This window comes from Temnothorax americanus, unplaced genomic scaffold, assembly GCF_048541705.1.
Source record: "Temnothorax americanus isolate GAGA-0224 unplaced genomic scaffold, ASM4854170v1 Scaffold3, whole genome shotgun sequence".
Classification (NCBI taxonomy): Eukaryota; Metazoa; Arthropoda; class Insecta; order Hymenoptera; family Formicidae; genus Temnothorax; species Temnothorax americanus.
Genome location: NW_027509442.1, coordinates 2,833,567 through 2,847,885, shown reverse-complemented (window position 1 = coordinate 2,847,885; position 14,319 = coordinate 2,833,567). Strand labels below are relative to the sequence as shown.

General features: G+C 39.7%; 2 protein-coding genes across 2 annotated transcripts in view; both read right to left on the bottom strand.

Moving 5' to 3' along the window:
- Positions 1 to 3,454, bottom strand: part of E23 (ABC transporter G family member E23) — a 136,095-nt gene extending 132,641 nt beyond the window's left edge. The window contains exon 1 of the mRNA XM_077412102.1: positions 2,296 to 3,454. The gene's annotated coding sequence lies outside the window, so the exon portion shown is untranslated. The remainder of the gene's footprint in view (positions 1 to 2,295) is intronic.
- Positions 3,455 to 7,848: 4,394 nt separating this feature from the next.
- Positions 7,849 to 14,198, bottom strand: LOC143900107 (ATP-dependent DNA/RNA helicase DHX36). Its single transcript, XM_077411089.1, has 14 exons — positions 13,907 to 14,198; positions 12,396 to 12,920; positions 11,989 to 12,178; positions 11,730 to 11,904; positions 11,388 to 11,536; positions 10,860 to 10,992; positions 10,254 to 10,449; positions 9,761 to 10,025; positions 9,358 to 9,650; positions 8,863 to 9,289; positions 8,552 to 8,760; positions 8,387 to 8,466; positions 8,214 to 8,305; positions 7,849 to 8,096 (listed from the first exon to the last, which is right to left on the bottom strand). The coding sequence occupies exons 1-14, from the start codon at positions 13,992 to 13,994 to the stop codon at positions 7,991 to 7,993; spliced, it is 2,928 nt and encodes a 975-aa protein (XP_077267215.1). The 5' UTR covers positions 13,995 to 14,198; the 3' UTR covers positions 7,849 to 7,990.
- Between the last annotated feature and the right edge of the window lie 121 nt (positions 14,199 to 14,319).

Here is a 14,319-nt window from a genome sequence, read left to right as displayed (position 1 = left end):
AGTTGTAAAGTAAAAATTTTGTTCGTCTCTATTCTACTACGTGTTCCGTATAGTTATTTTATTTTAAAATGTCACGTTTCTGGCGCAACTTTGTTTATTTTTGTTTATATATTTTTGTTTTTCAATTAAAAATTTATTTATCTTTCCTTTTTAATAAAAATTTATAGAGTTTTACTTTCACAGAAACGTGATGCGTAAAGGAAACAATAATTCATTAAGATTATATCGACGATTGGTTATAAATGTTAAATTATCCCCTTCATATTCGTTCATCGGTGTAAAATTATAAAATAAAAAGATATTTATACGTAAAGCGTCACGGACTTTCGACAGGCAGATAGACTGGCGCTCTTTTGGGCACTTGGCAATTTATTTGTAATTTTTCTTAATAAACTCTCGCACAATAAATGTGCGTCTACGTCTGCAGATGTACAATAAACATATAAATTATATTTTTACCATATATATTTCTTACAATAAATATTACATACTATTTTTACTCCGGAATTTTTACACTCTTCTCGGACCGCTCACCGACCTTCCGGTCAATCCGATATCGCTCGATCGTTCGTTCGACGCGGAAAAGACGACTGACCCGGTTATTTTTTCCTCCCTTTCCACGACGCCGCTTCTTCCACTGGCCCGACGCGAGACGTCCGGTGTCGCGCGACTAATTACCAAATTCACACGGGCGCGGCACGTACCTCGCGAACCTCTCGTCGACGGATTTACCGGCGGCCGTTGGCCCCGCAGTCGCCGCCCGCCGATGCCGGTGCGGTGAATGCGGGACGTCGAATCTCGAGCGGAGCGTGCGTAGACTCACTGCTTCTCGTCGAGCGGCCGGTGCGCAGCGGCCGGCACAACCTCTGTCGACGAGGTCGTCCTTGTCGTCGTCGTCGTCGTCGTCGTCGCTCTTGTCGTCGCCGTCACGTTCACCGCCGGTGACGTCCCGGCCGTCGTCGCCGTCGTCACCGTCGCCGTCGTCGTCGTCGTCGTCGTCGTCGCTCTTGTCACGCGCGCACTATGCACCAGCAGCACCGGGCACGAGCATGCGGCCATCGCGCGGCGGCGGCGGCGGCGGCGCGCAGTCAACGAACCCGCATTTCTTTTCGCCCGAACTTTTGTTTTCCCCTTTTTTCTTTCTCCTGCTCGGCGCGAGTGTGTGCGCGTGAGAGAGAGAGAGAGAGAGAGAGAGAGAGAGAGAGAGAGAGAGAGAGAGAGAGAGAGAAGAGAGACGGGGAGAAAAAGAGAGAGAGACGAAGAGTAAGAGAGAGAAAGAAAGAGAACGAAAGGGAGAGAACCTCGCGCGCACCGTATCGCTTATATCCGCGGATCTCCCGACACACGCGGGCGGTCCCTCTCGCGCGCGCACACGCACGCACACGTCGCACACGTATATATAGGTGTATCCCGGTGGCCGCTTTATACACCAGGAACAACCGACAACCGACCCTCCCGGTGTCACTGGCTTCTTCTTCTTCTTCTTCTGCCTCCACCTCTTCCTCCACCCCCTACTCCTCCTTTTCCTCCTTCAACTCCTCCTTCTCCACCACCACCACCTCCTCCTCCTCCTCCTCCTGCTCCTCTTCGGCTGCGCGCTGTCGTCTCTATCGCGCGCGCGTGTGCCCGCGCATACTCGCGCACCTGCAGGGCTCCATACGCGCGCGCGCGAGCGCACCTATACGCGCGACGTATATGTATGCACGCGAGCGCGTGCGTTCGTGTGTCAGGGCGCCGAGCGCACACACACGGACCGGCGCACGCGCGCGTTTCACGTTTCTCCTCGCTTTCGCACGTGCATATACGTACGTCGGAGCGAAACGAAAGAGAGAAAGAGAGAGGGAGGGAGGGAGGGAGAGAACGAGCGCGAGAAAGACATCAGAAAGAGAAAGAGAGAGAGACCCTCTCTCCTCGTTGCTCTCGCAACGACGGCGGCGGCGGCGCGCAATCGTTCACTGACCCGCTCTCACCGACACGAGCTCTCTCGTCCCGCGCACACGCGCACACACAGACACGCGCGCCCGCGTGCCGATTCGATTTTCCGATGCAATTTTTCCCGTCGCGTCGGGAGAAACGAGAGCAGGCCCGCGCGTCTCGGGAGGCTCGCTTCTGTCCGTCGTATAGCCGTCCCGAGACCGCGCGCGCTCTCTCCGGTCGTTTCGCTTACGCGAGTCGGCGAGTCTTCCTCTTGTTCTCGAACGCACCGAACGAAACAGCCGGCGCTTTCTCGGCGTCCTGCCGTCGATTAAAGAAAAAACAGAGAAAGAGAGAAAGAGAGAGAGAGAAAATTCTTACGTTCTTCCTCCGTTTCCTCCACCTCGTTGTCCTCGTCCTCCTCCGGTTCACGGAGCTCGCGAGTGCCCTCCGCGGACGGTCAGGTTTCGGTGCTGCGCACCTCTCGCGAAACGTCGTCCCTCTAGACCACGACGGCGACGACGACGACGACGACGACGACGACACGGGGGAGATGCTTCTGGGCGAGGACGGCGCGCGCCCGATGGTCGGGACAGTGACGATCGCGCGCGTTATCGTCGCCGCGCGAGGCGGAGGTGCCGATGGCGCCGTAATAACCCACACCTGTCGCGAGAGCGCGAAGTTGCCGCCGCGAGTTGCCCGCGTCCGGTCCGCTACCAGGTTCCCGCACTCCGCGCACCGCCGCCACCTCGGGCACCACGCTCATAAACATCACCGGGCGCCGCGCGCCGGTTAATGGCATATTACGGATCAACGGGAACTCCTCGCACGGCGCGGCCGCCGCCGCCGTCACGCGGATCTGACGCGAGGAGAGAGAGTGAGGCTGGCGGTTCTATATCCTATATATCCCGGCGCGCGCCCGACTACTCGCCGAATGACGAATCCTATTCGACTCGCGTATATTTACGCCGTTTCGTCTCACCCCCTTCGCCCGTCGCGCCGATATTCCTGTTACGTTCTCGGCTTTCGTACGCGCGACGACTCGACGTATATCGCTCGATTTCCCTCTTCTCACTTCACGTTGTATACGGAGCGCGCGCGCGCGCGCGCGTAAGCGAGCCACGCTTCTTTTTCTGTCTTTTCTGTGTATATCTCGCGATATAAATTATATATATATATATATATATATATCCTATCCTCTCCAACTATACGTCTTTATCCCTATCTCCGATCCGCGTTGTACGATTTTTCACTTTGCTCGTCGGCGAATCGTCCCGCGTACACACCTCTGATTCGAAACGGGGAAAAACGCGCCGGTTCTCGTCCCTCCGATCCTGCGGCGAACTTCTCACATCCTCCCGCTTCTGTCGTCTCCCGATAAGACCGCGATTCTCGGGTCGCTTAGCCGGTCGTATTATTATTATGCGCGCACTACCGTTCTCCTCGCACAACTACCCTCGCGTTCTCGTCTCGATGACGTCGGGCGAGTCTCGACTCAATTCAATCCGGCCCGGCTCGACTCGATCGCGCACGAGTTCACGGCACGACGCGCGCGACGGTCGAACGTAGACTGAATCAGACGTTACTCGCCGTTCGCCGTACTCCATGTATCGGCCTGAACGTATCCACGGGTCTCCCTCCGCGACCACCGCCGCGCCACCGCGCCACCGCGCCACCGCGCCGCCGCCTACCCTGCCTCCCCCGGGGCCCCGCGCTCCCCTCCGCCCCCTTGGCGAGCTACCGCTTTTTCTCTCGCTCCTCTTTGCCACTCTCGCGTCGCGGCTATCGGCTCGTGCCAGACCGCGGTCCTCGAGCTCGTTTTTTCTTTCTTTTTTTTTACCGCGTGCCGCGCGCGATCGCGCCGCTCATCTACGAGAAAATGGGAAAGAGCGCGCGTTCTCGCGTCGGAAAAATGACCCCAAAATACGGGATTTGAGCGCAGTTACGTTAACGTTTTTAGTCGAGATGTCCGATGCGATCTTTAATCGGCTTTCCGCGGAAGTAAAGTTTAAAATGCAAATGGATGACTCTGCATCTACTTATCTATATATATATAATACTTGGCGTTTTAATTTATTTCTTAATATATTAATAAAACGTAAGAAAAAGAGAGAGAGAGATTGCTATTTATTTATAATATTAAGTATTTTAAAGATAGCCTTTTCAAGTGCTAAAACATCATATATTTTGTTTTTAGTATACGTTGTGGTGTGCTATATATTTGGAAACCCAGTTAATATAAAAGTAATGAAAAATTATTGAAAAAATTACGAAAAAATGAAGAAAAATAAAATAGATATGTGCCGAGCATACAAATAAATGCGAATGCTACTACGCAAGATTGTGAGTGTGCGGGAGAAAGAGAGAGAGAGAGAGAGAGAGAGAGAGAGAGAGAGAGAGAGAGAGAGAGAGAGAGAGAGAGAGAAAGAGAGAGTGCGTGTGTGTCGCGTGTGCGCGCGCGCGTGTTTGTAAGTAAATAACAAAAATCCGTTTTCCTCAAAGAGAAAGATAATAATTCAGGGATTGCGAAGTCATTCTGCATTATTGCGGCGGCGGATTAGATAAAGAATAAGGCGGCGCGCGAACGATTCGCAGCGTACAAGAAGCGCGGTATGATATTTAGCGCCGGCAAGGCGCGAGGCGACGCGTCCGATCGAGCCGCGCGTCGCGTCGTATCTGAGATATTAATTGCCTTCATAAATTATATCGTGCGTTTCAATCGCGCGATAAAGGGTAACCGTATATACGCGATCGGAACTGCCACCCCCTTCTCGCATTGTTTCTGCCTCTCGTAAAAGACGCGAGACGCGAGCGCCGAGAGAACGGCGGTACGTTCTACGTACGTTCGTGAATGACAAAAGCCGGGGCGCGAAGCGGAAAGTCGGGGAGAAGCTGGATATGTAAGTGCTTCATTGATGTTCGAGAGCGAAATATGGACGGGTCGAAAGTTCGCGCACTGTTGCGCTAAGGAGCCACGTCACGTTATTCTCGGCTACTTCTCCGACACCGATTCCCGTTAACAATCCGATCCGGATCGTCGCTTTAAGCCCCGTCTACATCTATCGTAACGCTTTAATCGTAACCGATCGTGCGGTCGTGAGGAAAGAAGCTGTCGTAAACATTGTGCGTATATACGTAAAATCTGCGTTAGAAGTTGTGTCGCGCAACAGCAAATGGCCAAACAGAATTACGATAGATGTATTACAGGTGGATCTTTACGCAGACGCGGATAGAGACCTTCTAATCAGAGACTGGCCGTAAGAGGGCCACTTTTGATTGGTTTTCCATTTTTCCTCAAAAGCAAGAGAAAAGCAGATAGAGAAAGAGATATGAGAAAGAAAGAGAAAGAGAGATATGAATGTATATCGCTTTCTCTTTCTCTCTTATATCCTTCTCTCTCGCAGGAATTTGAGGAAATCGAGACAGAGCTCGTGACAAAAGTGTCCCGCCTCTTGCCGCTCATGTAGGTCAAGGCCATGTGTCGCTGGCTCGGTGCGCGAGAGTCTTCCTTAATCGTTTATCAGAAATATTTGGGCAACCATACTCAAGATATAGAGATGATTCAAAAAGGACTGTTTAGTTTATACACCGTGCTATTGGAATATCTCGATTTTGTTGCTAACAATTGCGTCCTTCCGTCGATAAAGCGCGCGCGTGCCGTAAAGATCGGGCGCCAAATGATTTCTGACTTTATATAAAACGCTTATATCTCGACAACCGTAAATGATAGAAAGATGATTAAAAAAACACTTTGTACTTGGTAATTATGTCCTTTTGTTTATTGAAGCAATAAAGCGCGCCGAGCTGGCCAAAAGAATCGCGCGCTTCGCCGCATTCGTCATTTTTATTAAACATTTATATCTCTGCAATCGTGAAAGACAGAAAGATGATTCAAATAGCACTTTTTCGACTGTGCTCTGTTCTATTAGAATTGCTCACTTTTATTATTGGCAATTATTTATTTCCGTTTATTAAGACGAAAAGTGATTTTTTATTTTCATTAAACGCTTATATCTCGGCAACCGCAAACGATAAAAAGACGATTCAACGAGCGCTCGTTAGTTTGAAATCTGCCCTATTGGATTATTTGTCATTGTTAATACTGGCAATTTTACAGTTTCGATTTACTAGGACGAGAAAGCGCGCAAGATCTTAACGAAACGTGCGCCGAGCGACTTCTCATTTTCGTTGACGTTCTCCGGAAAATCGATTTTCTCTAGATTTTCTTAAAACTGTGAATATACCTTAATTTAGGTGTGCTTTATACGTGGTATAAATTTCGGTAGCTCTTGCGGTATTAAAAATAAAGATACCGAGCTTTAAAGTTTCAACTTTTAACATGGGATTCCTATTCCGAGCTATTGTGAAACAGACATTATAATGAATTGTAAAAAAAGTTTTCTCTTAATGTTTTTGATAAACCAGTATATGACGCTCCATAAAAATAGAAATAATATGCGATAAGTGTCAATACCCTTGCGGTACTCGTTTTCGAGAAATACTTGAGTAAAGTACGCGATTTGATGAATTTTTCGCTTGGTTCAGAGTAACGGAAGTGGAGAGGCGTCAGTTGCTCGGCAACGCTGCATGAGTATACTCACGCGTGAAGTTAACTTCTGATTTTTTAGATGTTATTATATGTAATATTTTATAAGTCGAGCACGACTGGAGCCGGAGAACGTCTTTATAAACGCTTATCGTATACCTATATATTTCGGCAATCATAAATGATATATATATAGGTATAGAAAAATGATAGAAAAAAACTAAGAAATCGTTTTAGTCTTTTTTTTCTTTTACAATGCTTTTTTTAAGCTGATTTCATAGATTTTTGTTAAGTATTTTTGTTGTGCACCGACTCCGGAACTATATCAAAATCTGAGGCATTTTTTGCTAAAATTATATGGAATAAATATGTTCTCGTCAAGATATATAAGATAAATTTATATTATTTGGTTCATTGTCGTCAAAATCGCCAATGTACAGTGTGTGTGTGTGTGTGTGTGTGTGTGTGTGTGTGTGTGTGTGTGTGTGTGTGTGTGTGTGTGTGTGTGTGTGTGGTTTTATATTGTCAATTATTTATACAGTGTCGATCGTAAAACTATACCTATGCTTTTTATCGTTACGGTTAACACGTTAATTTAACGTATATAATATATATAATACAATTATATATATATTATAATAGTATAATATATATATACGATTGAACGGTATAACTTGCTCATTTCTAAGATTTCGGGATTATGACATTTCGGCACATTTACTACGTTTATGCGAGCGTTACTTCTGTAATAACTTACGATACTTCCTTCGCGTAAACGAGATTTTGTAGTAACTTATTCGATAATTTACTCCGCGTAAATGAGTGAATTATCGTAAGTTACTACAGAAATAGCGCTCGCGTAAACGTAGTAATTGTCACGTTTCTAAGATTTTGAGATTATGCCCTTTCGGCACATTGTCACGTTTCTTAAATTTTGGGATTTTGACTTTTCGGGACAATATACGAGTTTTCAAATTTTGGTACATTTTTTTCGGGACTTAGCAAGTCCACCAATAATTATGAGAATAAATAAAATATGTACGATTAATACTAGCTTCTTTAATTTTTCAATATAAATTTAAAGATCTAAAAGGATTATACGTTTATATTTCCGATGTAATATAATAAAAAAAATTTTTTAATTTTGAGATATTAAAACGTTTTAAACAATCGATTGACACATCTATTTCTAAATATCAGATATTTACTTGTCTATTTAACCGCATCAATTTCTTGATTATCGGAATAAGCCGACGAGTGCCCCTTTTGCCTCAAATATCAGTCATCTCTCGTAGAAAGTCTCGGTCTATATATTTTATATGTCTGTGATATATATACACATTTATATTTATGTTTGATAACAGCAGAAAAATTCAAAAACATAAGAATCAATAAGAAAAAGCTATTTTGTGACTTTATTTTAAAACTTATTTTACAACATGAATTTGTTCAACGATGTTTATATTTTTGAACAATATCGAAGCGATTACATAAATTATTAACATTTACAATAAATTAATGAATGCGCGGTCAATCGACATTATCATCAGTGGAACCTTGGTTATAATATACGTTTTGGCGCGTGTTATCAAAATCCAATTCTGGACCTGTTTGAGATACCAGTTCAATAATGCCACTGTAACATACCAACACAGAAAAATTCATCGTACCATCATAATAATTATAATTATTAATATTAATATTAATTTGCAAGAAATAATCGCGTAAATAGTAAATATATATGCAAATTTACTTTAATAAGTCCCCTTCGAAGGTTGACCAAGAGACCGTTGCTGGATTCGTAACCTTATATTCCAATAAACTATTCAGAGCGCGTTGAAGTTCCTGTATAACGAGAAATTATTTCAAAACAATTTCCTTTCTCTAAGAATGCACATATACATATACTAATACCAATCTGCACACCTGTATCATTTCTCCAGTTCCTCGTTCACAAATAATGTCTTCCGAAAAAGAACGAATTATATATTGTCCTTTTTCTCGTCCTAAAATATCATGTTATTACTATTACATGTGCACGATTAATATATTAAATGATGAACACATTCAAGTAGGAAAGCGTTAACTTACTTATCGATATATTTGAACCGGCGAACAATAAAATTGGTACACTTATACACGTAGTGTCATGTAAAAATATGGCAGTAGAGCGTTGTTTTGTGAAATATGTCAAGTATGGACTAGGAAACCTGGAAACTTTACTGTTTACGCTCGATGGATGTATACATACGCTACCGTCTTCAGGTGTCCAAGCATTCACCCCATGTTTATTAATATGCCTAGAACAGTTAGTTAGAATCAGTATGCATTAACGTTGAGCATTATAGATGTTATGTGTTTCGGTCAAATAATGGAGAATTAAAATAAATCAATGTCTGCACCTTATAACAGCGATGTTAGGATATAATCCTGCACAGACAATGGCTTTTATCAATGCTATGTTATCTGAATTTCTGTTAGAGTTTATATAACTTGGATTTTCGCTGTCTAGAAACTTCATATCATACAGATATTGTGCAAATTGTACTTTCATTTCGGAGAGGAGCTTCAGTGTATTGAAAGAGAGGAAATATTCTCGGCAAAACTGGCGAGCATTTCCTCTTTGACGTGCAATTTCATATCTTCTCAGAGCTTCTGCGAGAGCAATATGATCGCTACATTGTTCCATGCTCAGTTCTAACTTTTTTTCATTAGCCTTTTCTTCTTGCCCTAATGGGCAATAGAAAGCGTCTTTAAATGTGAGACTAGCAGCGATAGCAAATATTGGCTCGACACAGGAAAACAATGCGCCCCACAGAATCATTTTTCCTATAATAAAATGTATGTTACATTAAAATTACAAGTCAGCTTTGCGACAACAGCAATAATAAAATTACCTGTTCTAGGGTCAAGTGGCAAGTGCGCTAAGTGATAACCCAAAGGAGTTAAAGTCTCATGTTTGTCGAGGGCATTGAGTGTCTCAAGTAACTCGAGAGACAGATCAATGGCTCTTAAATCTGGTGGATCCATGACGGTAGCTAGGAACTCTTTAACTTTCCCTAATTGCAGGATTTTTATTTGCAAAATTACTTCTTCTAAGCGCGTTCTCAGCATCTCTGGCAATGGATATGAAGCAAATGTCATTTCTCGTGCTTTTGTATACATATGATAACACTCTCCACTTTTAACCCTATGTAGAACACAATATATATGTTTAGTTTGATCTATACAAGAGAAATTCGATAAAATGCATTATTTTTCTTCTAATATAAAACTATAGTAAAATATAATGTGTCGCACCTGCCAGCCCTACCGCGTCTTTGCTTCGCATTAGCTAAAGACACCCATTCAGGCTCTAAAGTTTGAATATTATTTTTCACATCAAATTTTCCAAATTTTGTTTTCCCGCAATCTATTACATACACAACATCTTCTATAGTTATTGACGTTTCGGCAATTGAAGTCGCAATGATTATTTTACGAACGCCAGGAGGTGATTCTTTAAATATAAGTTTTTGATCAACTGTCGGCATGCGTGAATGAAGAGGATAGATAACGTATTTTTCTGTAAATAAAAATTTTTTTTTAATCATGATGCTGTATCAGATTGTATCAAAATAGCTCTAAACTTTATAACACAATTATTAAAAAAAATAAAAAAACTTGATTTTATATTATTTGAAATATCAGTTCGTTAATTTGACGATTCAACATACATATAAATTAAAATTAAACATACTAAGTATATAAGTACCATGTACACTTAAAGCAAAAATAATACATATATACTTACGACTTGGATAATGTTCAGAGTTTAACATCATTTTATTTAAATTCGATATATCCATCATACCGGGTAAAAAAATAAGAATAGCTCCAGGATCTTTTGTATTGCAGATATATCTAACTAATTTTTCTATTAGGTCTAATGAAAGATCTTCACTAATTGGATTCCGTAATTGATTAGTAACATGTGTTTCATATTTCTTCTGTAATTATATACAATTATTTACCATAAAGATAAATATCATCATTAGTAAACTTTAAATGATCATTATACTTGTATATGTCACAGTAAAAGTGTGAAATCAGTAAATATATACACTTACTAGTCAATGTATGCATTTAACTAAATCTTATGTTTCAAATTTATATCTTTTAATAAACAACATCGTTATCACATGTGATTGGGTTGGGTTAGATTAGCTTTTTTGGGATAGGGACGTAGCCCACTACCCCTCTATCTTGTCACTTACCTCTACACTCATACTATAATGAGTTATAAATTAGAAATACTTTTGTAAGTGTATATATTTACTGAATTTCGCGCTTTTACTGTAACATATATAAATATATAATTTCTTTCAAGTAGTAGAAAATATATTATTAATGTTTTTACCTCAGCTATAAGTTGTCTAATATAAGGTTGTAATATGTTTAAAAATTCTTCTTTTTTATGTTGTTGTTCTTTGTATCTTTTTAGGTGCTTCCTGTAACCTATAGGTTCTGGGGGTGAATCGGGAAATACGTAACTAAAAATTAGAAAACATAATTATTATAAATTTATACCTAAAAATTAGAAAATATAATTATTATGATATTATAATTATATTTGCATTATATTTATATTAATTCTCTCACGTATATATACATAATCTAAAATCATCTATAAACTTATTTAATGACTATCTGAAATCTTCATCACATATATCAATAATGTGGGATGAGAGATCGAAACCTGTCGATTTGTAGTCGATAAGTTTCAGATTCGATCCCAATTCTCATCTCATTACGCCTTCATAATGCTGATTAAAGAGTTGAAAATTTTGAGTGAAAGAGTATGAGGTTATTGTAGTATAAGATTGTAATTCAAGTACAATAAACTAATTTGTACATACAGTTTCAATAATATTATGTCAATACTTACTTCACAAGTGATAAAACATCTTCTAAATAAAATTCTTCTACTGGATAGGTGAATCCTGGTATATGTATCATCGGACATTTGTTATAATACGCTGAAAAGCTTTCAGCATTCAATGTTGCACTCATCAAGAGAACTTTTAAATCCATTCTCTAAAAAATATATTAAAAAATATTATAAATCAAATTATAGAACACGATCATATAATTTATGGACAAAATTGCATGTTACAAAAATAACAAAAAATATATCTAAAAAAAATAAATAAGCTAACACAGAACATAACAAAATGCAATTTAAATAAAGATAATTATGTAATAACGACACGATACCACTAAAACTTACTTTCGGAATAATTTGCTTTAATAATGTCATGACAAAATCACTTTCTGTGGTACGTTCGTGAATTTCATCCAATATTACATGAGAGAAACTTTTTAATGCCGGATCACGCTTCATAATTTGTAATAATATACCAGTGGTACAAAACAATATGCTTCCTTGCTCTCGCACTGCAGTTCTATAGATAAAAGAAATCAAAGTAAAAGAACGTCATTTTTTCTTATAAAATAATGTACAGTATAGATATATCACGTAAATTTACTTTTCAAGTCGTATCTGATAACCGACAGAGTTTCCAAGATTTTCTGCTCTTTCCGTAGCTACACGTTCAGCAACGGAAATAGCAGAGATCCTTCTAGGCGACGTGCAAACTATTCGAGTAACGCTACCGTTTCCAGCTTCTAACTCATCATCCAATATAAATTGTGCAACCTGTGTAGTTTTGCCGCATCCTAAAATTTTTTGAAAGGACAATCATTAGTAACAACTTATATTGGTTCCATTGATTATAATTGGAAATTCGAATAACTAAAAATTACCACCAGCATATGTTTAATGTTCAAAATAAAATTTCTTTAATTGCTTTAATAAATGCAGATAATCAGAAATACAAAATAATAATCGTAATAACATTCTATCCTATGTTAGCAAATAACTTTTGCAACATACCGGTTTCTCCACTAATAACAACAACTTGATTATCATCAACCAGTTGTAATATTTCTGATTTTTTTTTATATGCCGGTAACTTTAATCGAAATTTCAACATTGCTTGATAAGCGTCCTGCCTCTGCTTTTCTCTGTATTCATTTTGTAATGTTCTGTCTAGGTCGCTATCTCTTTGCAATTTTGACTGCACATTCATAGCTTTAGCAATATTCTGCTGCATATTACCATGTATGATGTCTAAAAATTTTTTTTTAAATTGAGTATCGTGTATTTGATGATACTTGTTGCCATGCTCGGACTTGCAATTTTCATAAGAAGTGTAAAAGCTCTTTGAATTATTTAATATAGCCTTAATTCTTTGCTCCACTCTAGGTGATAATCTGAGCACTTCTTGAGCATTTCTTTTTTGTCTCTCCAAATTTTTGTTTCTATAATACAATCCTATTTCTTTTCCCCTCAGTCCAGGAGGTCTTTGTGCTTGCGAATACGCTCTTCCACGTCCGGATGTAGACGACTGTGTTTGTTCTAAAAAATTTATAATAATTTGCATTTGAGAAATATTTAATTTTTTCTTTATTTAACAAATTTCTATTACTCTCTCTCTCAACAATGCATACTTAAAAAAAATAGCAATTATTATAAAACTGAAATATCAACAGCGTTTGAAGCAAGCGTTTAAAATTTTTGAAAAAATTAGGTTTAAGAGTGAACAGAAAATATTAATGGGAGTTCTATTTGCGCTTTGTTTAACAGAGTAATTAACTTAATATATCAATAGCTAAAAAATTATTTAGTTTATGTTAATAAAATTATTAAGTATGATTTATTTCTGGTACAAACAATTGAACATCTTGCTAACGCACAATGAACATTACATATTGATTTAACAAAAGACTCTCATTCAACGCCTATTTCAATCAAAAATCTGTCATATTAGTTAAGTTTATAAAAGAAATTTATAAAAGAAACATTGCGCATCGAAAAACACACATTTGTATAAACATCCATTATTTCTTGATTCATTTCTAAAATCTAAATTACTTTCCAAAACTCCATACGTATATAAAAAGAAAAAGACTGTTTTAGACCTAGAAAACTATATGTATAATAAAAGATAATTGTTAATTGATATATCAGCCAAATTTACAACCGCTGAGAAAATATTTCTCGCAACACGATTCCTTCATTACCTCTTAGCTAATTCCGTCTAGTATAAATAAAGAATCTTTAAAGAAATAAAATATCTGTTGAATTTCAAACCATATTATAAAAGATTTCGTATAAGAGTCGAATTACAATTATTTAAATATTTTAAATAATCTAGGCCATTCTCTTAACAGAGATCTGTTAAGACTCCAAAAATCGAGATCTCACTGATTATTTTTCCCGCTGATATATTCGTACCAAAAGTAAACAGAAATGATTTGTCCAACAGAAGGCTCTCGTACGACAGCAATAATGTGACAAATGACTTTGGAAATGAATTTGGAGAATTCTTCGGGCGATCTTACCGTTGTGTCGCGTGAAGGAGTTCGGGATGCCTCTGAAACCGCGTCGGTGCGACATTTTTGCGAACACCAGCAAACAGGAAAGATTCATTAACACCGGCACGTCGAATCTAATGATCTATGCGCGGCTTCTCGCGTTCTCGCGCATCGTGACGAACGTCAACTTTTTCACGAACCGTCCGATCACTCCGATCCTACCTCACTCTCACTGAGCGTAGTCTTTTTGGTCGCGGCATCCATCAGGTTTTTTTATTCTTGCGTACTCCACACTGTTGCACTTTCTGCACCTGAGATGAAAGAGACGTCTGCAATCAGTGCAGTCAGACATGAGAGAGAAAAAGAGAAAGAACGGAAAGTACAAAAAGTTACAACTACAATGGGTTTGGTTCTGTAGCTGCACTGTCTTGCACTTTCCC

Bases quoted from the DNA above. Each gene is read 5' to 3' on its own strand.
- LOC143900107 (XM_077411089.1), bottom strand. From the start codon at position 13,994: ATGAATCTTTCCTGTTTGCTGGTGTTCGCAAAAATGTCGCACCGACGC. The intron at 12,921-13,906 runs GTAAGATCGCCC...TAAATTTTTTAG, and splicing joins CTCCTTCACGCGACACAACG to AACAAACACAGTCGTCTACA. The intron at 10,450-10,859 runs GTAAAAACATTA...ATATAATTACAG, and splicing joins TTAGACAACTTATAGCTGAG to AAGAAATATGAAACACATGT.